The 25,751-nt window shown below is 40.8% G+C and overlaps 1 protein-coding gene across 1 annotated transcript in view; it reads left to right on the top strand.

The window, feature by feature from the left end:
* Window positions 1-25,751, top strand: part of LOC122558091 (protein inscuteable homolog) — a 210,670-nt gene that overhangs the window by 57,869 nt on the left and 127,050 nt on the right. Inside the window, exon 6 of the mRNA XM_043706410.1 lies at window positions 25,390-25,515. Within this exon, the coding sequence (XP_043562345.1) occupies window positions 25,390-25,515 (126 nt within the window). The remainder of the gene's footprint in view (window positions 1-25,389; window positions 25,516-25,751) is intronic.

The raw sequence follows: 25,751 nt of genomic DNA, 5'->3' as shown, positions 1-25,751 counted from the left end.
GATTTTTGTAACTTCCTCTCGCCATGTATTCTCAACTAAGATATTTATTCAAAAAGGAATTTGCCGATGTGAAGCATGACAACCAGGAATGTATTGTTAATTTTCTCAAGGAGCTTCTGACAGCAAAATCTTGCTTACTGCAATGCACTGATCCAGGAAAATATGATTCTGGAAGTGGATGCATTGCAAGAAGGCCTGTGTGCATGTTTTTGCAAGGCAAAAGTTCTATTCTAGATGGGTATATGAATAGGAAGAGTTTAGAGGGATATGGGCCAAGTGCAAATGGGAATAGATTAGATTAGAATATCTGGTTGGCATGGACAAGTTGGACCAAAGAGTCTGATCCATGCCATACATCTCTGAGACACTATTGCTTTTGAATGGAAAACCCTATTGTCTGCGCAACTCATCTTTTCTAATGTACAGCACGAGTAATTAACTGATATTTCACATTATGTGATTTCATACATACTTATCTGGCAAAAAAAAATCACCTTCAGAACAGATCATAATAGAAATGATCTGCAGCAAACCACAAATGGTGCACTGCTACTTCTGCAGCATTTGCTTGTCAATGTGTAAGGATATGATTTTTGAAGTGAAATATAAGCCAGTTACGAGGATGATTAAGTCTGTCATATTGAGCAGCTTATGCAAATCACACAAAGACTGAGATATTCTGCTTGACTTGGATGCTGTCAATGACAAATTTGAAAATAAAGCCAAAGTTGCAATTGGCACATGGCAAAATGAGCAATTACAATAATGGAAAACAAATCATAACCCAGGGATGGCCTATCAAAGAAATAGAGTCATAGAGATATACAGCACAAATAATGACCTTTTAATCCAACTTGTCCATGCCGACCAGATATCCTAAACTAATGTAGTCCCTCTAAATCCTTTCTATTCATATACCTATTCAGATGCCCTTTAAATATTGTAATTATACCAGCTTCCACTACTTCCTCTGGTAGCTCATTCTATACTCACACAACCTTGTGCATGAAAAAGCTGCCCCTTAAGTCCCTTTAAACGTTTTCCCATCTCACCCTAAACCCATGCCGTCTAGTTCTGGACTCCCCCACCCCAGGGAAAGAAACCTTGTCTATTTACTCTATCCATGCCCCTCATGATTTTATAAACTTCTAAAAGGTCACCCCATGGCCTTTGTCACTCCAGGGAAAACAGCCCCAGTCTATTCAGTCTCTCCCAATAGTTCAAACCCTCAACCCTGGCAACACCCTTGTAAAGCTTCGCTGAACCCTTTCAAGTTTCACAACAACCTTCCGATTAGAGGGACACCAGAATTACACACAATATTCCAAAAGTGTACCTGAGAAGCTGTATTCAGTTTTGCCATACAGAGCATAGACGATCATGACCAGTCATTTTCAAGGCCAACAAGTCAATGTACAGCAATATCAAAAACATCTTGTTAAGGTATCATATTTGTGTAACACCATGGACACATGACTGTCAAATGCCTGAGAGAGCAAGCACATGAGTCACTGTTTTGGCCAGGATGTTCAATGACTGGTAAATACTGAAGCATGTGAAACATATCACCACCAGCAATGAAGGAAGCCTCTATCTTCACACAATATTACATTCTTCATAGATAAGAATCCCTAGAGTATGGATACAGGCCATTTGCCCTGTCAAGTCCACTTCCACCCTCCAAACAGCATCCCAACCCCCACCCTATCCCTATATTTCGAGCAATATCAAAATGAGAGAAAAACAAAAATTAACTGTCTCAACCGTGCTGTATTTGAAATTCTGCTGAACAAGAATCTCTACAGTGTAGAAGTAGGCCATTCAGCCCATTGAGTTAACACCAACCCTCCGATGTGTACCCCAAACCAAACCCACCCCTATAACCCTACATTTCTCATGTCTAATCCACCCATCCTGCACACAATGAGCAATTTAGCATGGCCAATCCACATAACTTGCACATGTTTGGGCTGTGGGAGGAAACTGGAGCACCTGGAGGGAACCCATGCAGACACAGTGAGAATGTGCAACCTTCACACAGATAGTTGCCCGAGGGTGGAATTGAACTCAAGTCCCTAGTGCTGTGAGGCAGCAGTGCTAACCACTGAGCCACCATGCTGCCACCCACTCCTTGGACAAAAAAGTAGCAACTGATCTTTTTACAGTGTCAGGGAAGATTACATCCATGTAATAGATTACTTTACTAAATTTCCTATTTCCTATGACACAACGAATGTAATCAGTGCTAACACGATGGATGCTCATTTCTGTTCATTCAATATCTTGGAATTGATAATGTCTGATAACTGGCAAACTACTTCAGCATATGTACTAAAGAGGGGAGCACCAATCACATTGTCATACCTCTATTCATGCTCAAAGGGTCTCGCAGAATAAATGGCGTGTACTATCAAATCAATGCTATATTGCCTTGAACAAAAAAGCAAAATTTTCACATTAGGATTGATGCATTTTCTTGCAATGTATATGGAGAAGGAATTACTATCCACAGTGCAACCTGTATTTGAAAGGCAATTGTGAACAATCTTGCCCAGCTACCAGCTGTCATCCTGGGGGATAGGACATTCATCTTCAATGACAGAGGAGAATGATGGTGAAACACAATAAGTGAGAAGGTTGATAACCACCAAGCACTAAGCAATGGCAGAGATTATTAGTTAGAAACTCAAATACTTGGAAAGCAAAGTCACTTTAAATATGCCACCAGCCCAGATCATACACAGTTGTTATTGATCAAGTGCAATGGTGTAAAGGACCAGAAGCTGAATCCAACCAATGTACCACACATCAATCATCTTGAAAAGAGTGAGAAAGAACATTCTGATCTTGATGAGTGTGCAGTGATGTTGAATGGCAGCAACTGGCAGCAAGACAATCAAGTTGTCAACCAAGAGCACCATAGATTAATGTACCATTCCAGATGAGTATACGATGAGTTATCAAACTTCCAAAGTGTATAATGAACTTTGAAATGTTAATCCTGCAAACTTTATTTTGCTTGTTTGTATAGTTATCTACATGCACCAATGTATATCTGTTTTGGATAAGTTATTATCTTTGGAGAATGAGTTGTATTATGTCTCAGGTTAGTATGCCAGTCTATCTTTCAGAGACATACTCAAGATACTATCACATGACCTGACAATATAAATATCTCAGATTTCATCTTAATGAGGGATCCTGTTGAGCATATTGCCTTGTATAACATAATAGCTTAATATAAGTGCTGCAATGTGCCTGGGATTGGAAAATGTGCATATAACAGCAAGCTGTAATAAACATGTACATTTTTCAGTAACATGTTATCTACATCCTAGTTGCTTATGTTACGAGTGGTAACATAAGCATTGCCATGCCAGGTAAAATACCCTGTTGTCAGTCACCATGTAAAAAAATAAATTTCCAAAGTAATTTAGTTCAAAATCATTATGATTTTTACATGTTCTCAAGAAGAGAGGCAGAATGTCCAATATGCTATGAGATAAGGAACAAATGTTGTCACTTAATTTAACAATTGTCTCTCACAGTACTGCTGTTGTTTGGCCAGGCACATTCACACATCCCATTAGCCTGTACTCAGATTTATTTTTCCCTCCAAAGAATTCAAAAGTAGCACATTATGAAATAGAAAATACTATCTAAATTCTGATTGAAATCAATGTATTTCAAGAGAATGCTTACCAGGACTGACATGAGATTTCTTCTGTGCACTATATGCCATGAAATCATAAGTTTGTTTTTATTAGCAGAATTATGATTTAGTAAAAGGTATTATGCAGAAGAAATCTCCCATAAAAAAGAATTGAATCTCAGTTTCTAAAGAGACAGATGAATTAAGATTTCTACCCTATCATCAAAAGCTTTCCTGATTAACTTAGGTGATATATTGTACAAGCGAATATATCACCTGCATCTACCTATTGCATTCTCAGCTACATTCCTCCCAGTCCCACCTCCACCTCCCCACCCCACGCGTTTATCTCTCAGCCCTCTTCCCTCCTCCCCCAACACTCCTGATGAAGGGCTTATGCCCGAAACGTCAATTCCCCTGCTCCTCGGATGCTGCCTGACTTGCTGTGCTTCTTCAGCACCACACTTTAAACACTAAAAACAGTCAATTTCTCTCCACAAGAAAACTGGTGAAATCAACATTAAATCTGAGTGGTTGGAGGGTCCCAAGGCGGAAAATGAGATGTTCTTCCTCCAGGCATCGAGTGGCTAGGATTTGGCGGTGGAGGAGGTCCAGGATTTGCATATCATTGGCGGAGTGGGAGGGGGAGTTGAAGTGGTCAGCCAAATGGGCTGTGAGGTTGTTTGGTGTGTGTGTCCCAGAGATGTTCCCTGAAATGTTCCGCGAGTTAGCATCCTGTCTCCCCGATGTTGAGGAGATCACATTGATAGCAACGGACACAGTAGATAAGGTGTTCGGAGGTGCAGAAAAATCCCTGTCAGATGTGGAAAGATCCTTTGGGGCTTTGGATGAAGGTGAGGGGGGACATGTGGGCACAGGTTTTACAACTCTTGCAGCGGCAAGAAAAAATGGCAGGAGTAGAGGGAGGGTTGGTGGGGGGCGTGTACCTAACAAGGAAATCGCAGAGGGAATGGTTGCTGCAGAACGCTGAGAGGGGTGGGATGGGAAATATACCTCTGGTGGTAGGGTCTGACTGTAGGTGGTGGAAATGGCGGAGGATGATGATGCGCTGTATCTGGAGATTGGTGGGATGGAAAGTGAGGACCAGGAGGTTTCTGTCCTTGTTGCAGTTGGAGGGGTGGGGTTGAAAGGCAGAGATGCGGGAAGTGGAGGCGATGTTCTGAAGGGCATTGTTGACCATGTGGAAGGGGAAATTGCTGTCCTTGAAATAGGTTGAGAAGGTGGGGCTTTGATGATGACCTCAGCATTTCCTATGGGAATTGAAGCCATGCAGTTGTGTCACTCTGCATCACAAACTAGCTGTCCAGTTAACTGATCTAATCAAACTCATGTGAACATACTCTTCTTCACATCTAAAGATTATGAATGGTATTGAACACTGTGCAAGCATCAGTGTGAGCATGCCCATTTCTGACATTATGAAGGAAGGAAGTAATTGTTGAAGCAGCTGAACATGTTTGGGCCCAGGCCGTTACTCCGAGAGGTACCAGTGATGTCCTGGGTTCCAATAGCCACAACTATCTTCCTCTTTACCCATCACGATTCTAATCAGTAGACGCTTTAACTCCATCAGTACTGACCTCAACTTTTTGATGCTTCCTTGACGTCACACACAGTGAAATCTTGTTTTGATGTCAAGGGTCGTCACTTCCACCGTACTTTTGAGCTTCAGCTGTTTCCCCATGCCTTTAACAAGCTTGCAATGAGGTATGGAGCTGCACAGTCTTGGTTGAGTTCAGAAAGAATATTGATGAACTATCTATTTATCAGTAAGTGCTATCTGATCGCACTGTAAAGGATTGTTTTCTCACGATTGAGAGGAGACTGATGAGATGACAATTTATTGTAATCATTTTGTCCACATCATTTTATGAGGATTGTACATACCCGGCAATGTTCTACTTTGTTCATAGATGGCTTTATTGGATCTGTACATGAACAGTGGACTAGAGGCATGATTAGTTGTGGAGCACAAATTTTCTTCTCTACGGCTAGAAGGATGGATTAGCTACTCAACATTTCTGGCTGAAAATTATTGCAAATGCTTCTGCCTTGTCATTTGCACTAAAGTACTGGGTTCTCCCATCAATGATGAAGGATGTGTTCATGGAAGCTTCTTGTTCCTTTAACTGTTTAATTGTTCAGCTCTATTAGTGGATTGATGTATCACAACTGCATATTTTGGTCTAATTTGTATGTGATTTTCAACATAATTTTAATAATTAATACAATATTAACTAGAAATCAAAAATACATGGGAAAAGTGTAACACAATGCAAAATATGTGTAAATCTCATCTATTCAACAATATTGGTTTCAAAAACATTGAGAATTACCTGTGGGTAACAATGTTAAATCCCTTTGTAACAACTGTTCATTTTCAAGCTGCAGTTTCAGTAAAATTAACAGCTTTGATAGGCTTATACATTTAAAAGAAATCCTGTGAATATGACATGCTCTTTTTATCATCTGTGGAAAACATCTAATGCCACCTTAGCACAACAACAGAATACCAAGTAGTTCGCTAGTATCCTTTTCTCTTTAGGAGAAACAAATGTCAGTCTCTTTTTCAACAGCATGAGTTCTCTGAGTTATCCTGATTATTTTCCACTCCATTTCCAGAGAAAAAAGGTCAGGTGACTAGAGTAGGAATTCAATTTTGTCTGTCCATCTGCATCCTGCAATAAAAGTGACTGACTCTTAATCCATGTAAGTATCCAAATGCTATTCTAAAGCCCGATTAGTATGGTCATTAAGCTGACTTAAAATCAGCAAGAATTGCTTAACTTTTGACCAATTTACATTTTGGTAAGATGAAAAAGAATAGATCATTCTAGAAATTAATCAGGGAATTCAAAAATGATGTCAATGATTCAGGATGTACAACTTGCCTGATAGATAAGGTTACTTGTGTTGTGCTTACACTCAACAAATCTCTTTAAGGCAATAAAATATATTGGGCTGAATCTTATTCTTTTTGACTAAATCCATCTGTATCTAGTGCAGAAGAGTCTCAGTGAGGTCCTAACCAGATTGTGCTCCCATCTCCTCTCAGTCTAGCATACCCACTGAAGGGTCAATATTTGTATTGGTAAGGGTTGCAGAAGGCAGCTGTACCATTGTTTGCTCTGAGACCTTTTAACCTCAGGGGTTTAGCGGTTGGCTACAGTGGGAGTTGAGTGTTTCTCCATTAAGGTGGTAAAGATGTCGGCTGTAGCTGTAACACACAGGAGAGAGAAGGTGTCATAGTCAGTGGTTAAAATGGTGAGCAATGAATTTGACGAACAATGGGGATTAACTCAGAGTTGCAGTGGAATGATGAGTGGTACTTAGTTTGTTGTTGGGCTATGAATGTCATGGCATCCTCCCAGGGTTCAAGCTGAGAAGGGTCAACTTGCAAGCCTTTGGCATATCCAAACACTAGTAATCCCAGGCTTGCATGATCAAATCTCCAGGACTAAAAGGCTCCTCTGCTGAGCAGGTGTGCAACTGTGGAACCAGGCAGTGCACTAAGGTGTAGAGAGAGGAAAAGGAGGAAGAAAACATATTGAGGTTACTTGGTGGCTCAGGTGACCAAGCTTGCAACTGATTGATTGCGTATCTTTATGTAAATTTATTTGATTAGATTCCCTACAGTGTGGAAACAGGCCCCTCGGCCCAACAAGTCCTTGCGAAGAGTAACCCACCCAGACCCATTCACTTACTCCCTTACTAATGCACCTATCATGATGGGCAATTTATCATGGCCAATTCACCTGACCCGCACAACTTTGGACTGTGGGAGGAAATCCACACAGACACAGGGAGAATGTGCAAATTGCACGCAGACAGTCGCGTGAGGCTGGAATCAAATCCGGGTCCCTGGCGCTGCAAGGTAGCAGTGCTAACCACTGAGCCATTATGCCACCCCTTTGCTTTAGCTATATTTGTTAGCCTCTGTGCCGGTTGGAGGGGCATTGCTACACAAGCTGACATCACTTCCTGCGGCAGATAAGGTTCCATAGATGGAGGCCTGTGCTGGGAGCCTGCAATATCATGCAGAAGTAAGAGGATCAATGTGGTATATGGCATTGTTCATGCTGACTCTTTTGATACTCCTTCTGCAGCAACTCTACTGTACTGCAGTCTCTGGCACCAAAGGTTCAGCTGTCGTAGAGATGTTCAGCTGTGTCTCTGATAGGGTTGTGAAATATGTGGAAGGGGGAATCGAAATTATGGACCCACGGGTTTGTGTCATGTACAGAGCATGGGTTTGTGTACACTATTCTTTCCCTTTAAAGGCACCTTCAATGGTGATTTGTGCAGAGCCTTTCCTCACAAGGTCAAGTCATTTACCTCAAGTATGGTCTCTACCATTTTCTCCTTGGTTGCACATTTTTGATTTCCAGCTTGACGGAAGACAATGGTGAGTATTCCCATGCCAGTGAGCTTCCACTCTCTACCTGCATCTTCCTGAGCCCCTGAATATCCACATCACTTTCCTAGTAGCCCATCCCATAAATCTCATGGGTTTCATATCTCCCCACTTCCCCACTCAGCATAGCATCGGGTGTCATCACTGGCCCACATTTTTCACCCACATGAGGTATCATGCAAGACATGGTCATTCCACTGCCCCCCTGCCCCATTCCCTGACTTCACCCCATCAGGCCAAAGTGCCACTGACCATGAACAACCAGCCCCCCTGCCAAATTACTCCTTTCCTATATCAGCTCCCCCCCCACTCCTTGCAGATAGTGTTGCGCCCCTCCCACTCCACTCTGCAATTGTAATCCTTCCTTCCCTAAACCTGTAGCCTGTGAAGACTAACTTGCCGAGTATCATCCTTGGAACAACAACTGTCCTTGACCCCACCCCATTGCTCCACTTTCCCTTTGTTTCTGGGAATGGACCAACAAACGAACAATGGCCGACCCCTTTGACCATTCTGATCAGACAGCCATGGACCTTTCCAATACCTCGGGAATGTTCTGTCAGCAAAAGCAGCTATCGATAAAAAAGATCCAGCATTGACTGCAGTGTGCGAGCACAGCCTTTGGCTGCCTGAGAAAAAGGGTACTCGAGGACATCAGATCCGACACCAAGAGCATGATATACAGAGCTGTGGTGGTTTCCACTCTCCTATATGGCTGTTAGAAATGGTCTGTCTACAGCAGATACCTCAAGGCACTGGAACAGTACCACCAGTGCTGCCTGCGCAAGATCCTGCAAATCCGCTGGGAAGAAGGAGGCACTAACACCAGTGTCAACAAACAGGCCAACATCCTCAGTGTCAAGGCACTGACCAACCCTGATTGGCTTCGATGGGCTGGGCACTTTGTCTTCATTACCAGCATGAGACTCCCCAAGCAGGTGCTCTACTCCCAGTTTAGAAACGGCAGGCGAGCACCAGGTGGACAGAGGAAACACTTCAGTGAAAGTCTCAAGGTCTTGCTGGCGAAATGTGGCATTTTTACAGGCACCTGGGAAACACTGGCCTAAGACCATCCAAAGTGGAGGAGGAGCATCCGGGAAGGTGTGGAGTACCTTGAGATTTACCATCAGGGAAATGCGGGAGTCAGGCGAAAGGAGCATGCTGCCACACCAATGACCACCACCTGCCCCAAGTGTAACAGACCCAGCGATGGCTGTATCAGTTTGTACAGCCACCTACAGATTCCCCCTGAGAGTGGGAGAGAGTTATTCTTATCTGCGAGGGACCGCCGATGGTGATGGCAATGGAATTAATAGCTGAAGTCACACAAATGGTGTGTGACAAATTGGAACTTCTTTCATCTTCACTCATCAGTGCCATCTTTAATTCTTATAACATTCAAAAATGAAATGCAGGAATTAGCAGATCATTCAGCCTCTGTCGAGAGAAGAACAGTTAACATTTATAAAAGCAATGTTTCGGTTATAGCTTTCCATATGTGTTTGAGAGGTATAAGTTATATAAGTTTGTTTTCATTAAGATAGTCAGTAACACATCAATATTTTTATTATGCAATTAACAAATCTGATTTGTAAATTGTGCCATAGTCTGGATACATAATTATCTTTACTAAGCAAATTTCTGTGAGATGGGTAACCAATTTTTGTTGAATATATTCCTGGAACTTTGATCATGTGACCTTGAATTATGTGACATTTGATCAGGTAACATCTGGCAGAAACTTATAAATGTTATTGTAAAAGATGTAGCTGTTTGGTTTTGCTGATAGTTTTGTGTTGTTTGAAGAATCAGGACCCCTCCCTGTGCAGTGCACAAGTTAAAGTCACTGGTATGAAATTTGAAAATAATAAGATCCTGGACAAAAATTAATTACAGTGGGAGACAGGGAGCAAGGATTGCTTTCAGTCCGGGGAGGATACAAACATCAAACATTATGTGGAAGCAATCTGGAGGGAGGGTAGTTATGAATCTGGGAAAAGAAGGTGGATATGAATCGAAACAAAAAATCAGAAATTGCTGGTGAAACTCAAGGTCTGGCAACATCTGGGGAAAGAACGCAGAGTTAAAGTTTTTGATCCAATGACCTTTCTTCAGATGAAGAGTGTCTACTATTTTCTGTTTTTATTTAGATCTCCAGCACTTGCAGTTATTTTTTGTTTTATTTTAGTGGATATGAATAGTTTGCCTATCAGAGAACAGCAGCATTGTAGCCCAATGTCCCTACGTGTGGAAGAAGTTTAAAAAAAGCAATCTGGAGGGAGGGTAGTTATGAATCTGGGAAAAGAAGGTGGATATGAATCGAAACAAAAAACGAAAACAAATTTACTGCTGAGGTGGGAAATACAAAATTGTTGACAAAGAACAACTACAGAAAACAATTTTGTGTTTAGTCATGCTAGCTGGCCGTCTGAATGTATGGATAGAATCCTTGGAAGGTGCCTGGGGTCTCAGTGCCAGATCTCCAACTGAAATAGCCTGCACTTCAGGTCGCTTTGAGAAAGCCCACTGCATCTTATACATTCAGACACTTGACAGGCCAGCAGCAGGACTTTCCCCAAGACCCAGAAACAAGAAAACTGAAGACCAGCATGATTGGGCGAATTGTACAGAAGAAAGCCTTAATATTTTCTGTGAAAGGTGCAAATAAGAGGCCAGCAGTTCTTTCATATCTGAGTACTGAGCAGGCATCACTATCTGTCAGTATTACACCGTTTTATGCATTGCACACATTCAGAAGCTGAACTGAAAACCACCTATGATTCATTCATACCAGCAAAAGAAACAATGGGCCTTAGACTAAACATCAACAAGGCATAGATCATTTTCCAGCCTACTCCCACTGCATAACACTGCATCTTAACTCAAGTACATCATCAAATACTAGACCATGTAAATGAATTCCTATACATCATGTGACAACGCATCAAGGGCAGACATCAATGGTGAAATTCAATCCTGTGTGGCAAGGCAGTCTCTGCTTGTCTGAGGAGCAGAGTGTTTGATGACAAAAACCCAAAACTTGATACCAAACTTATGTTAGCAGAGGCAGCAGAGTTGCCTTTCTGTCGAAGCATTGAAGGCCTGTACAATCTACAGCAGACAACTCACATCCACTGAGAAATGTCAACAGTGATGTCTTTGCATATCCAATAGCAGGATTGTCTATCCAATATCTATGTCCCCTTTCAGGCCAACATCCCCAGTATTGAGGCTGTGGTTAAGGTTGTTCAGCTGCGTTGGGTGAACACATTGTCTGCATATCTGACCTCTCCAAACCAAGCTCACTACTTCTATATAAGGGAAAGTGGTTATAAAGAGGACAGATGAAACTTCAAGGAGATCCTTAAAACCCCCCTGAAAAAGTGTAATATCCCCTTGAGTCTTGGGATTTGCTCACCCAAGACCTCCCAATTTGGAGAAGGATCATCCTTCGAGAATCTCCAACAAATCCAGATAGTGGTCAAGGGCAAATCATAGAAGGAATGTACAAAATCCCGAATATCCCACCCACTCACTTCAGCAATCATGACTTGCTCCATCCCAGAAGGATTTCTGAATGTAGTATTAGACTATTTAGGTACATCAGGCCCATCTTCTGAAGGGATTTCTTGAAAAGAATACATCCAGCTGGGGGAGACAACAAGTGACAGCAGGAAGGGGGTGGAGAGCAAAGGAGGGAGTAAGGATTTAGCAGCTAGGACAAGGAGATGGTTCTCAGAGAACTTCCTCCATCCACAATCCTGCAGCTAGGCCCCTCAGGCACTCGATGCATTTGAACACTACCAACTCCTTATCCCTTCCGAGAGACTATATGCTTGCTTGTCATGCTGCCTGCATGCTGAACTCTCACCAGTTACTGGTTAAAACCAACATGGCAGATTAAAACCCATAAGTGATTACCTTGTGGCTTCAGTTGACATTGGGGTGTCAGGTTGTCAATGAGCCCCATCCACCTCAGTCATAATCAGAGCAGAGCCATTAAGGTGGTGTTTCACCGACCACCTTTGCACCGGATTAAGTGCCCCCTCTGTCACCAAGCCTGCCACAGGGAAAGGCGCAAGTTTCCGCTTTGTAACTGAATGAGTTCTTGTAAATAAAATTCTTCAACAGTGCTGCCTTAGCATTGTCAGATCCAACAAGCATTCTACAGAAATCACAGCCAAAGGACTTAGTGCAAGCCTAACAATCATAACATTAAAAAGCTATGTTTTTATTTAGAAACTTTCAAAAGAGATTGTGCTAACTGTACTGATTGTAATACTGTATGGGTGCCTTCAATTAAAATTATTTTTAATTTACCATCAACATGGACAGTAGTTAGTCATTTTCTGGTCGATCAGTTGAACTGTCTTTAAGTTCTCTTCAAAAGTCAATAAATGCCTTCTTGGGTCAGGAGCAAGATGGGAATGAAGAATTAAATTCACTGTGTAATTTCTGCCTGAAATAGAATATACTGCATTAGTGAGTCATGGTGGAGGATAAAGTTTTAAGTACATGACTCAACCTAGACTGCAAACAGTTGAATAGTTTTACAAATTGGAGTTGAGTTGCTGTGGGGAATTAAACTAGTTGGCTTGCATTTCAATTTTATACAGTGAAAGAACTCCAATTTAAAATATTCCTTTACATTTTCTTCTCTTTATGTCACGTCAAATGACTAAACGTACATCTCATCTGTGTGACTCAATGGTTTTGTTTGTTCTGTTTTGGACCATATAAATTATTTTTACTTGCAGTATCAGATATGAGAAGTCCTGCTATATTTTTATTTTGAGGTAGTTTTGTTTGTTCGTAGTGTTAAGACATCACTGACAAGAAGAACATTGATTGCCTATCCCTAGATTTCCTTGAGATGTTGTTGGTGAGTTACCTTTTCTAAATGATATAGGTCTATGTAGAGTAAGTAAACCCAAAGTGTTTTTTGATAGACAGTTCTGATCTGGCCAATGATGAAGGAACAAACAAAAAACAATTCTGAGTTAGGATAGTGTGTGACATGGGAGGAAATTGCACCTGGTGGTGTTCCCATGCATGGTGAATGAAGAGGCTTTCACAGTTGTTGTTGAGGAACCCTTGGTGACTTGTTGAAGTACACACTTTGATACACACTGCAGCTATATTGTGTAGGATATAGAGGATCTGAGGCCTACATCTTAATCCTGAGGCAGGCATCAGGATCTGAGAGAATTCCTGGCCTTATACATCTGACTTGGAGCAAAGTGCCTGTAGACAAAGAATCTACATTATTGAGTATGTATGCGTGTTTGTGTGTGTGCGTGTCTGTGTTTTGTGGAGGGGGTCATTGGACCAACTGATCCATGAAAGAGGTTGGAGGTAGCCACAAGGGCTGCTGGATGTAGAGGTCAGCAGTTTGAAAGGCCTTTCTATGTGGTGTAAATAAACACACACACATGCACGTGCACACACACAGACCTACCTCTATGCCAAGCTACACCCATTATGCCAGGTCAATGTCTGTTCTCAGCCAAGTTTCATTTTGCATTCTTGTCTGAGAGCTCAGAGATCCATGACACTGTTGAAACAGCTAAGGGAAAATATTGTTTGTTTGACAGTTCCAGCTGTCTCATTTCTGTTGTCGATTCCTCAATATTTGTTTGTGTAAGATTAAGTGATTTGAGTACTTGTCATTTTTTTGTTAACACTTTAAAGGGTCTGATGACTGACACTTCTATTGCTACATTGTAAGAGAACCTTTTTTTGAACAGTGGAAAGTAATGAATGAAAAGCTAATTTTAAAAATGATTTGATAATGTATGCTTTGTCACTTTGGTGTTCATTGGTTCTTTACAATGTACCGTGGAGCAATGGACATGGAAGTGGCATAACTTGGCAAAGGGCCAGGGGAAGTGGGTTGAGGGGTATACGAGACAGGAGAAGTCACAGACTTTGATTTAGGGATATTGTCTGTCATAAGGAGCACAAGGAGAACCTTTTGAAATTATCTTTCAATAGGTTCCCTCACTTGCGCTATGGGTTTTGCTACCTCTGAGGATCTGTGAATCACAACTCTTTAAACGGTTGTCTCAACTCCATGAAAATTGTGAAAGATTAGAACACTCCAATCTCTGCAAAGAAGCCAGTCAGCTCATGGTAGAGGGTATGGGCTTCTGACATGAACTAATCCATAGTATTTTAAAACCTGGTGACAATCAGAAATTGGAATGAGGTCAAGAATCCTGGAATTGGGACCCAGTAGGCAGTTCAAAGGGCTCCTGAGTCACTATGATTTAGTGAAAATGCAGGTCTGAATATTTGACTCTTGAATGGGATGCTAACTTGGTGAGTTACTTTATGATTAGATCCCCTACAGTGTGGAAACAGGCCCTTCAGCCCAACAAGCCCACACTGACCCTCCAAAGAGCAACCCACCCAGATCCATTCCCCTACACCTTACACTACGGCAATTTAGTATGGCCAATTCACCCAACCTGCACATCTTTGGACTGTGGGAGGAAACCGGAGCACCTGGACGAAACCCACGCAGACACTGGGAGAATGTGCAAACTCCACATAGACCGTTGCCCAAGGCAGGAGTTGAACCCGGGTCCATGGTGCTGTGAGGCAGCAGTGCTAACCACTAGCCACCGTGCCGCCCATTGCTATTTATCTTTAATAGCATTGAGATTCATGAATGTTGTTGAAGTTGCTAACCGTAGACTTGTGCCTTTTGGGAAGGCTTTGGGAGTCAACTTTGTGAATTAGTTTCTACAACATTGCCAGCCTCTGACCTCCTGTTATAGCCATATAGCTGAGCAAGTTATACTTCTGATCAGTGGACAAAGATGACCACTAGGAAGCTAACGGTGAGCTAATTCTAGAAGAACAATAATATTTTTGATTGTCAAGGGAGAAACAGTAGACTTTCTCTTGTTGAACATGGCCAATTTCTAACACTTGTAAGGTATGAATTTAATCTACCTCTAATCATCCTAAGCATAAATGCAGTCCAGATCTTGCTGCATATGGACATTGGCTGCTTCACTGTCTAAAGGATTGTGTATGGAACTGGAGAGAGCAGCCTTCAGCAAACATCGTCATGCCTGACCTTATGTCCAAAAGAAGTTCATTAATGAAAAAAAAAGATATTTGGTTTAGAACAATTAGCCTCCTAATTGAAGTAACCTTAAAATAACTAGTGTGAAAAAATTGAATGGAACCTGAATACGCTAAATTCTCCCCATAATGTCCTGTCCTCTCTATAATTCTGGTTGAGTTGTCATCCCTGGCAGGCCCTCAGAATTGAGAATGATTTCTGTCAGGCTGGATGTTGCTCCTGATGATTGAAAGGATAGTTAGCATCTATCCAGGAAAGCTGTTTTCCCTGGTAGGGAGCCTAGAACCATGGGTTATAATTTGAAAATAAGGGGGATGCCATTTAGAATGGAGGCGGGAATTTATTTATTTTATCAGAGGGCTGTGGATCATTGGAATTTCTTCCCCAAAGGGCTGTGAAAGCTTAGTCTTTGAAAATGTTTAAAGTAGAGAATGATAGATTTCTGATTACCAAACATTATGGGAATAGTGTGGGTAAAAACCATTCAAGTGTTTGATTAGCCATGATCATATTAAACCTTGGAGTAGGCTTGATGGTCTGAATGACCCATTCTTGTTCCTATGTTCAATATATCTGTAGCTCACCACTCTCTCATAAGTGAGGCCAGCAGATCGATATTGGAGAGGCATCTGGCCTTGCTCCCGTTTTCACTGCCTGATTCCTATGTCATATTTACAGTAGGGAGACTGGAAAAGAATAACTTAACAAATTTGAATGCAGAAGTGTTAGAACAAATAGAAAAATGTGAACTGAAGATTAAACTTACAAAGTGATAGGAGAACTGAAGGAAGATAGGGAATAAATAAATCAAAGTACACAAAATGTGTATTGATATTTAAGTTATTAGTTTAGAGTTACTATCGTAGAAATAAAGTTGTTAAAGTCATGAATAGCTCTAATAAAAGTGTCACAGTCCGTGAAAATAAACAACAAATAGTTACTCAAAGAGAGATCAATATCCTTTAATTTGCCAGCACTGTAAAAGGATCAATAACTTTGTAACTGTCTGTGTGAATGAGTTCTGAATACTTCTGTATTTACAAGGCATTGGGGGAAATTAAATTTTCATATCTGACTCAAGTGAGAAAATGCCTCCAGACATCACCTTTTGGGTTGCTTTACTGGATATTACTTCAGTTAGATCTACAGTTATTATCTACAATATTGTCCCTGGGTTTACAGTATGTCTATAAACTTCATGGATGCCACTTCATATTAGAAAATGGCCCAAAGGGAAAATAAAATGTAAACAGGCAACTTAAATTGTAGGTGTTGGTGTGAAGAAACAAGGTTTTTATTGTTAAAGTAATAATCTTTGTTAGCATTGTCTGTTCAAATTTCTTTATCTTTATTCCAATGTACTGTAGAATATGAATATTTTAGGAGCAGTTTAAATTTTATCCTGAAACATTAACGTGGCAAGAATTACTTTTTGTTCAGATTTTAAACAAATACATTTTCATGACTACATCTATTTGGCTGTTAAGGAAAATGACATATCCCACAAGCAGCTTTTATAAAATATGTAGAAATTGCTGAAGAAATTCAGGAGGGCTGGCCACATCTGTGAGAAGAAAGCAAAGTTAATGCTTTGAGTCTGGTGACTCTTCATTAGAGTTCTGATTATAAAGCAGTGAACTCAAAATGTTAATTCTGCTTTCTTCCCACAGATACTGCCAGACCTACTGGGTTTCTCCAGTAATTTATGTTTTAGCTTTCTAGCATCTACAGTCCTTCACTTTATTTTTGAAGATGTATTTGGCTGTGGTAATAATCCCAGCCATGATGATTACATATTCTTTTTAAGTCCCTGCCTGATCACCATTTTACTTTTAAAATCATCCTGTTTTTTGACTATTGTGCGGTAGTTTATAATGTTCAGTTGATAATCTAGAGCATCATACTAGGAGCATGGAGAAGCAGAGTTTTCAACATCTGACAGATTCAGGAGCAATGCCACTGAAAACAGCAAAGAGCAAAAGTGAAAACATTTTTACAAAATTTGAAATGTACAATCATTTCTGCCATAATGCGATAGTTCCATTCTCATGCAATCCCGTGTTATGAGAAAATTGCATAATAGCAGCACCATTTAAACTAATGGGGCCGGTATCATGTTATAACCAGTACTCGTTTTAAAAGTTTATGCTTTAGAAATACAGTCCCCAATTCATCAATCACATTATAGAGAATTCACATTCACAAAATATGCATTATAGCAGAATGACCTGTACAACAACAAGATTTTTGCTATCAGGGTTCAGTTTATCCAGTGAGTAGCTTATGCCATGAAATCTCTATCGTTCGGACCTGACATTTCCATGCTCCAGACCTACGAGCCTATCCTAGCCAGGAATGCAAGGAAAGAGCCATCATTTTGACTCCTGGTCACACTCTAAGAACCACATCACCAGTCCCTGTGTTGGAATCTGTTGACGACAGCATTTAGGGCAGCCTTCAGTGGATTGCAAACACTCAAATGCCTATGTGAGCTGCTTCTTCTTTGAATCCTTGAAACTTTTGGGATGTTGCAATCTCATTCTGTTTCTGTTGAGAGTATGAATTCTGAGCAGATAGATCTACATTGGACATGCTCTCTTCCATACACCAGCCTCAAGAGAAACGTTGGGACATGACACACCTCTTCACTTTGATTTTGTACATCTCACTAAAGCATTCAACCCTGTCAGTAAAGCATATGTCGGCATGATTTTGGAGAAAATGGATGGCATATAGGGGCAATGGACCATCCATGGGAGAGAAGATGGACACATTTCCAAGATGTTTTATACATCAAGATAGCCAAAGCCAGAAGACACACAAAGTTCTGCTTAAATTATACTTGCAACTATAATATGATGGCTCTGAATGTCAATTTTCACACCTGGGAAAGACTAGCCAATGAAAGGGAAATGATAACATTGCCTCTGGGCCAGCATGTGTCAGGATGACGATCGGTGGTTACAGCAACTTGACAAGAACCCACAATAACATGCGGGAAGTACCTTATATATGGCACTGTGGTAGAAATCTGTCTCCCATGGATTGTTTTACTCAATCATCAGCAAGAGTGCACCACATAAAATGGTCTCAAGCCCAATAGATTTGTGACATATCCATCATCTTAGGTGAAAAGATGCCAACAATGTGTTGGAACTTGCAAGTACCTTGAGTTCTGAGTTTGAAACCAGCTCAAATTTAAGGTACTTTCATGTCTGTTTAACATCCACATGTATCCCATGTTTGGACCATCTCAAATATTTCTTTGTGGCTTAACTGTTCAAAATTATATTGGTATTGACCTATTAAATTGTGACATTTTTGGGAAATACAAAAAAAATTGTTTCTTTCCTATCCACCTTTAAGGAAAATATAATGAAAATATAATGAAAATTACTATTGAAACCTAAAATCCATCATGAATAGTAGTTCAGAAATACTGATTTTCTCCTGGTTCATTTTTCACTTCATTGAAGGAATGGACCATGTAAAGTATACTGGGCTGTAAGTCGGGCAGCAGTCTCAGACGTCTACACTGGGTATTCTAGGCTCAATCTAAGGTTAGAAATATTGAAAAATGATGATCTGATTGGAAGCGTTTAGGTAGCAAATATTAATCACTACATATGCAAGTAGCACAGTGGCTCAGTGCTTAGCATTGTTGCTTCACAGCGTCAGGGACCTGGGTTCAATTCCAGTCTCGGGTGAATGTCCGCGTGGAGCTTGCACATTCTTGCCATGTCTCTTGGGTTTCCTTGAGGTGCTCCGGTTTTCTCCCCAGGGTGTGCAGGTTAGGTGGATTGGTTGTGCTAGATTTTCCATAATGTTCAAGGATGTGTAGGTTTGCAGATTAGCCATGGGAAATGGAAGGTTATGGAGATAGTATGAGATACTCTTTAGAGGAGCAGTGTGAACCCAACAGACCGAATGACCTGCTTCTGCACTGTAGGGTTATATGATTTTCTATGGAGTAATCAAGATACATAAGATTTCCATTGCTTGTGTTAAATAATGCTGGTAAATCTAAATAGCAAAGAGCTTAATACCCTTTCCCATAGTACAAATAGAATGGACATACTATATGAGGAAAGAGAGTGGATGGGGCGAGCTGTTTTCTAGTAAGTAATGAAGGAGCAGGAGTAGATCATTCCATTACTCTAACCAATTCTGCCATTCAGTTCGACTGTGATTAATCTGCACCTGAGTTCCATTCTCTCACACTTGCTCCCATCTCTTGATAGCTCTACTGAAAATAAATGTCTTCCTCAGAGTTTGTATATATCTTCTTCCATTACATTGTATTATTACATTGTCAGCATGAGTGGTACTGCCGATTTATATTCCAGGTTTATTCCAGATTAATCAAACGTAAATTCCTTATTTGCGGCACGGTGGCACAGTGGTTAGCACCCAGCGCCAGAGACCTGGGTTCAATTCACACCTCGGGAAACTGTCTGCGTTTGCACATTCTCCCCGTGTCTGCGTGGGTTTCCTCCCACAGTCCAAAAATGTGCAGGTTAGGTGAATTGGCCATGCTAAATTGCCTGTAGTGTTAGGTGAAGGGGTAAATGTAGGGGAATGGGTCTGGGTGGGTTGCTCTTTGGAGGGTCGGTGTGGACTTGTTGGGCTGAAGGGTCTGTTTCCACACTGTAAGTAATCTAATCTAAGATTTGAATTTACAGGTGTAGTTATACAGATTCTGCCTGGCAGTGCTTTGTAGGTAATGGAGAGCTTAAAATACCCTGGCTGGCCTTCCTGTCTGCTTCTGAACTGTCCACAACTTTATGGTGGGTAAATGAGGCATAGGTTGCTGTACCCAATCTCAACCACAATTGGCGCCTTTAAGTACTTAATTAATGGTCAGATATGGGCAGTTTGTTGCCTGGCCTAAATTTTAAGTCCAACAGAAAATTGTCAGGGGTGGCTAGGAAGCATTGCAGTTGGAATCATAGAATCCATAATGTATGGAAATAGGCCTTTCGGCCTATCGGATCCACACCAATCCTTGAAAGAGCGTCCCACCCCATTTCTATAATCCTATATTTCCCACGGTTCATCCACCTAGCCTGCACATCCTTGTACATTATGGGCAATTTAATATGGCCAACCCACCTAGCCTGCACCTCTTTGTCCAGTAGGAGGCAAATAGACCACTGGAAGAAAAGGCATGCAGATGCAGGGAGAATGTGCAAACTCCAGTTGGACAGTTACCTGAGGCTGGAATCAAACACGACTCACTGGAGCAGTGAGGCAGCAGTTCGAAACACTAAGCCATGCTGTCTGGGCCTAATGCAAAGAGGAGGCTCCTGCTTTCATAGTTTTCTTTCCACGTTACCCCAGTTCACCCAAAATTGCCTCCTGCAGTTGTTCCTCCCTTCCAGCATTTCAATCATAGTGCTCAACCCTATTTCCTACACTGGGACTACCCTCCTGTCTCTGATGTGAGACTCCACTTCATTTCATTCTGACTCCAGAATCCAAAGACTCCTTACTATGGCCTGATGTTGAGAATGGAAGTGCAGAGCTGCCAATCAATCAGATTTACTGGTCACCCTCTGAGGCAGGAGGTCCTCCTGAGTGATTTGTGGATCTCTTGCCTCCAAGCAACTAATACTCCTTAGGGGCTGTTGGGCATCTGGTATCAGCAGGGAAGCATTCTCCGTCAACTCTTCAGGGGGTATGATGGGTAACACTGCCTCCTGAAAGTTTCTGCCCCATGCCACAAGATTATTAATACAGGTCCAATTCAATAACAAAACCATATGCTATCATACAGTCTTGAAGCCAGTGCATGATTAAAATTTTTATTCTTAAAAGGCTGTAAAAGTTCAAAGCAAATTGATTTTGCGCAATCTTAATCCAATTTCTAGGGAGCTGAATTCTGCAATGCATTAATCAATCCTGTCCTTATTTCTACTGCTCCTGAATAAACATATCCACTGGACAGTCAGAGATTTGCTTGGATTGCTAACAGGGCAGGTCGTACCTCCACAATCCGGCAGTCTCTGTCTTTGCCAGATGTCCAACACACTCTCTGGGCTCCTGTCCAGCACCATTCCCTTGCACTGAGAGTGAAGGCCACTGTGACTCTGTCCGCTTGCTGTCTCATTCAGGCTTGGCTGCTGATATTCCCCATGAGGAATTAACAAATTAATGAATTAGTTTCTATTGTCACGTGTACTCAGGTACAGTGATATATGAGTACAGAGAAAGGTTTACAAAGCCGCTCTTCCTGGCACCATCTTAGGTACAAAGGTACCAAGACACAAAATCTTGGGTGTGAAGCAGAAAATAAAGAAGCAATTTAAAAGTTCGACATTACAGTGCTTCTTAAGTGCTTAGCCATGGGCCTGCATCCAGGTACTTCTATCCCAATGCAGAGAGCAACACCAGCAGGAAGCAGTTGGCCAGCCTGCAGTGTAAAAGCGGACAGAGCCGATGAGCTCTGGGTAGGAGCCTGTATGCTATGCTGCTACTCCTCCCCCATCTCCCAATTAAAATGGATGATTTGTCGCTGTTGAAGAGTGACCACTTTTGAGGAGGTGCTTCAGAAAACCAGCTAATCTAGTTCTCTAAGTAACGGAGAGAAGGAGATCGAACCAGGGTTCTAACCCAGTCTCTAACTAGCAGTAAATCCCATCAGCAATTAACAAACATTCCACCTTTAATGAGCAATAAACCACTTGGTACTAAGTGCTGCCTTTTTAATATTAACTTCAAAATTGCATGATAGAGAATGAGATGGGGATTGGGTGCTTTGTGATGTCTTAAAGTGGAAGTACCCTGTGTGCTGGATACTGAGGTTGCTGGAGCAGAGTCCAAATAAGAGAGCAATAACCTGTTCATTACTTATGTACGATAAATTATAAAATAACAATGGTCATCATCAAGACATGCTGTGATAAAACAACAAGCTTTTATGTTCAAGAATTAAAATTAATACCTATTACAACTTTACACATAAATTTGAAATAATATATCCTTAAACTCTTTTTTTGTATAAATTAATTCTTCTGCAATAAATTAAAAGTAACAATTATGTAGTGATTGCACTTAGAGCAGAAGAGAACTTTTTACAGTTTTCACCTGCAGTGTCAGTGTATTTATTAACTGCTATCTGCTTTAAGGAAGGCATAAATTCTCATCCCTATGAGGTTTTGTTTGAGCACTTGCTGCGTGATTGACCTTGGTGTTGAGATATATTACCCACAAAAGTAATTTCTTTCAGCCTTTGAATTCCCTGCTCCTTTTAAAAGATTTAACATCTTAGGAGGGAGCTTAAAGTGTTTAATATTCATAAATTATTGCATGAAAAGCACAATTATCTGATATTTAGCTGATTTGTTGGAGGACAGTACTCATCAGTAACACCAGATCATTCAAAATATAGAACAGCAAAGGTTCCTTTAGCGTACATGTTGCCTTGCACTAATTCATGAACTTTATGTTTTGTACCCTAAACTCAAAAGAGAATCATATCAATATTACAGTTTAAACTAGAATTGTAAAATTGATCAATTCTTTTAGGAAAGATTGTCATTGAATTCCCAAGCGCAAGAAATAAGAAATATTTAGTACTCAAATAATTGTTATTTCTCTGAGTAACAGAGAGAAGGGGATCTAACCAGGGTACTAACCCAGTCTATACCTAGCAGTAAATCCCATCAGCAATTTACAAACATTCCACATTCCAATTCAGATATACCGAAAAGCCTTTTTCCTGTAAATGTATTGAAATATCATGAACCTTACATCGTTTTGCCACTAATCTTTTGAAAACTTCCAGACCATCAAACCTATTGCAATCTAGCAGTTACTGCTTGGGCTTTAAGTTACTCTTATTTCTCTTGCTTGCTATAATTCTCTGACCTCATTGCTGCCCTTTCCATCATATGTAAGAATTAGCTTTCCATTTACCACATCTGCAAAATATTCGACTTTGGGTACGTTTTTCATACACCGTTACTTTAGGGGCAGACAATGAAATATTACGTTAATATTTCATTAACAAGTTATCTTGCCTGACGTTTCATGCTTTGCCATAGGCAAGGTATTTGAGGATGACACACTACTAATGTGGAATCTATTTCATCCAAATGACTGTCATTATTTTCATGCAAATGCTTTTAAAAATATAATCATTATTGGAAAATTAAAAAAAACTGAAAGAGCTGCACATGCTGGAAATCAGAAACAAAAGCACAAATTGCTGGAAAAGCTCTGCATGTCTGGCGGCATCTGTGGAGAGAAATCAGAGTTAATATTTCGGGTCCAGTGTCTCTTCCACAGAACTGATGGTAGCAAGGAAAACATTAGTTTTAATGCAAAAGATAGGGTGGAGGGGTGGGGGAAAGGGTGTGTGTGTGTGTGTGTGTGTGGATAAGGAGGAAGTGATAGGTGGAAAAAGAGCCCAAAGAGAGAGAAGAGTAGTTGGCTAGACGAAGGAGTGGATTACAATCAGGCTAGGAAGGTGAATAGCTGTTAATGGGGACTGTTAGTGGCTAACAATGGGTTGTGTGTAACAGCAGACTTGTAATAACAAGGCCTGGTGTGTGGGGGTTGCGTAAGGACATGGGACAGCTCAAGCTTGAAAATGGTTGAACTTGATATCAAGTCCAGAAATCTGTAAAGTTCCCAAGCAGACAATGAGGTGCTTTTCTTCCATTTTGCGCTGAGTTTTGCTGGAGTACTGGCAGCAAGCCAAAGACAGAGATGTTGGCCATGGAAAAAGGTGATGTGTAGTGTGTTGAAATGGCAGGCAACTAGAAGCTCAGGGGTGTCCGTCCGTCTGTCTGTCCATCCGTCTGTCTGTCCATCCATCTGTTCCCCCTTCCCACCCCACCCTATCTCTACCTTTGGAATCTATCTTGTTCTCTCTCTAATGGTTTCAAATGGACAACACAATTTGAATCAAACAAACTGAAATATATATCAAAAATGATTGTGGCAAGCAATTTTTTTTAAAGTGTCAATCAAATCATTATGTTATATATACACACACACTAACTCCAGAATTTAATTATGTGGGAATTGAATTTTGTAGCCACCAGTTCAGCTATGTGACAAGGGAGCATTTATCTTATATTGGTGGTTGCTCTGAGAAGGAACTAGTAATTCACCTTCTTAAACCAATGCAGTTTTTATGATAAGAGATTTGTATGGGACATTACTATAGTAACTATAGCATAGTAACCTTGTTCAGTTTATGTGCCTGTTGCAGTTCCAACTCCATTTGTACTGGCATATAAACCAATTTCTTTTCTATATTTTGCATCTATATTTTGATTCAGTTTTATCAAATAGATCTAGTGGTAGTTTGAGAGGTGTGTGTTGTATGATAAACCTTCATCATAATTCAGCATGTTGTATGAGCTAGTTGGTTTCTTGGTCACCATGTTGTAAATTTGCTTCCAGCAAACCTCTTGTAGGATCTACACTGCCTAATTGGGTTAGGATGGTAGAAGAAAATCCATTGGTAGTCCAATGTGAAGAGGTTTTTGTCTTAAACAAGATGTAGTTTATTGCTTGGTAGTAATCAGGTACTAGGGATATTTGGACTCGTGGGCACAGCTTTAGAATTAGAGGGGGTCAATTTTGAATGGAAATGAGGAGACATTTCTTCAGCCAGAGAGTGGTGGGCCTGTGGAATTCATTGCCATGGAGCGCAGTGGAGGCCGGGACGTTAAATGTCTTCAAGGCAGAGATTGATAAATTCTTAATCTTGCAAGGAATTAAGGGATGAGGGGAGAGTGCAGGTAAGTGGCGTTGAAATGCCCATCAGCCATGATTGAATGGCTGAGTGGACTTAATGGGCTGAATGGCCTCACTACCACTCCTATGTCTTATGGTCTTAATTCCATTAATATGATAGGTATTATTACTAAGACTGTGAGGAGATCTAGATATAGTTCTTTGTTTAGTTATACATATAGGTCTATCTCCAGACCTATGCTCCCCACTTAAATCCTTATGATATCATTATATTGGGTGAAGGTTAATGCACTCTCAGCATTAACCCTTTAAAAGGCAAACACATTTAGCAACAGTGTGCATTACCATTAATATTGAATCAGAACTTGAAAAGATGGAATTTATAGTTTCTTCTAATTTTTCACAATAATCAAAAATACTGTTGATTGCTGAGTAGACGTTTGTGTGGAATAATCTTTGAATATGTTTTAAATGCTCCATGTTATTTCCTTGCAGGAAGGAGGGGTGGCAGTACTTTTCAAGCTGTGCAGACAGGACGCTCCTAGTTATTTGCACGTGCATGCCCTTAGAGCACTGACATCAATATGTAGTGTGGAGGAAGGCATCAATGAACTTGAGAAGGTATGGCAGTATGTGTGAAATAGAAAGTACAATGTAAACTTTTTTGTATTTATGATTCGGAGATGCCGGTGTTGGACTGGGGTGTACAAAGTTAAAAATCACACAACACCAGGTTATAGTCCAACAGGTTTAATTGGAAGCACACTAGCTTTCGGAGCGACGCTCCTTCATCAGGTGATTGTGGAGGGCTCGATCATAACACAGAATTTATAGCAAAAATTTGCAGTGTGATGTAA

Source organism: Chiloscyllium plagiosum, chromosome 16 (genome assembly GCF_004010195.1).
Source record: "Chiloscyllium plagiosum isolate BGI_BamShark_2017 chromosome 16, ASM401019v2, whole genome shotgun sequence".
In the NCBI taxonomy this organism is placed as follows: Eukaryota; Metazoa; Chordata; class Chondrichthyes; order Orectolobiformes; family Hemiscylliidae; genus Chiloscyllium; species Chiloscyllium plagiosum.
Note: the sequence above shows the minus strand (reverse complement) of the source record. Positions and strands in the feature narration are given on the sequence as shown.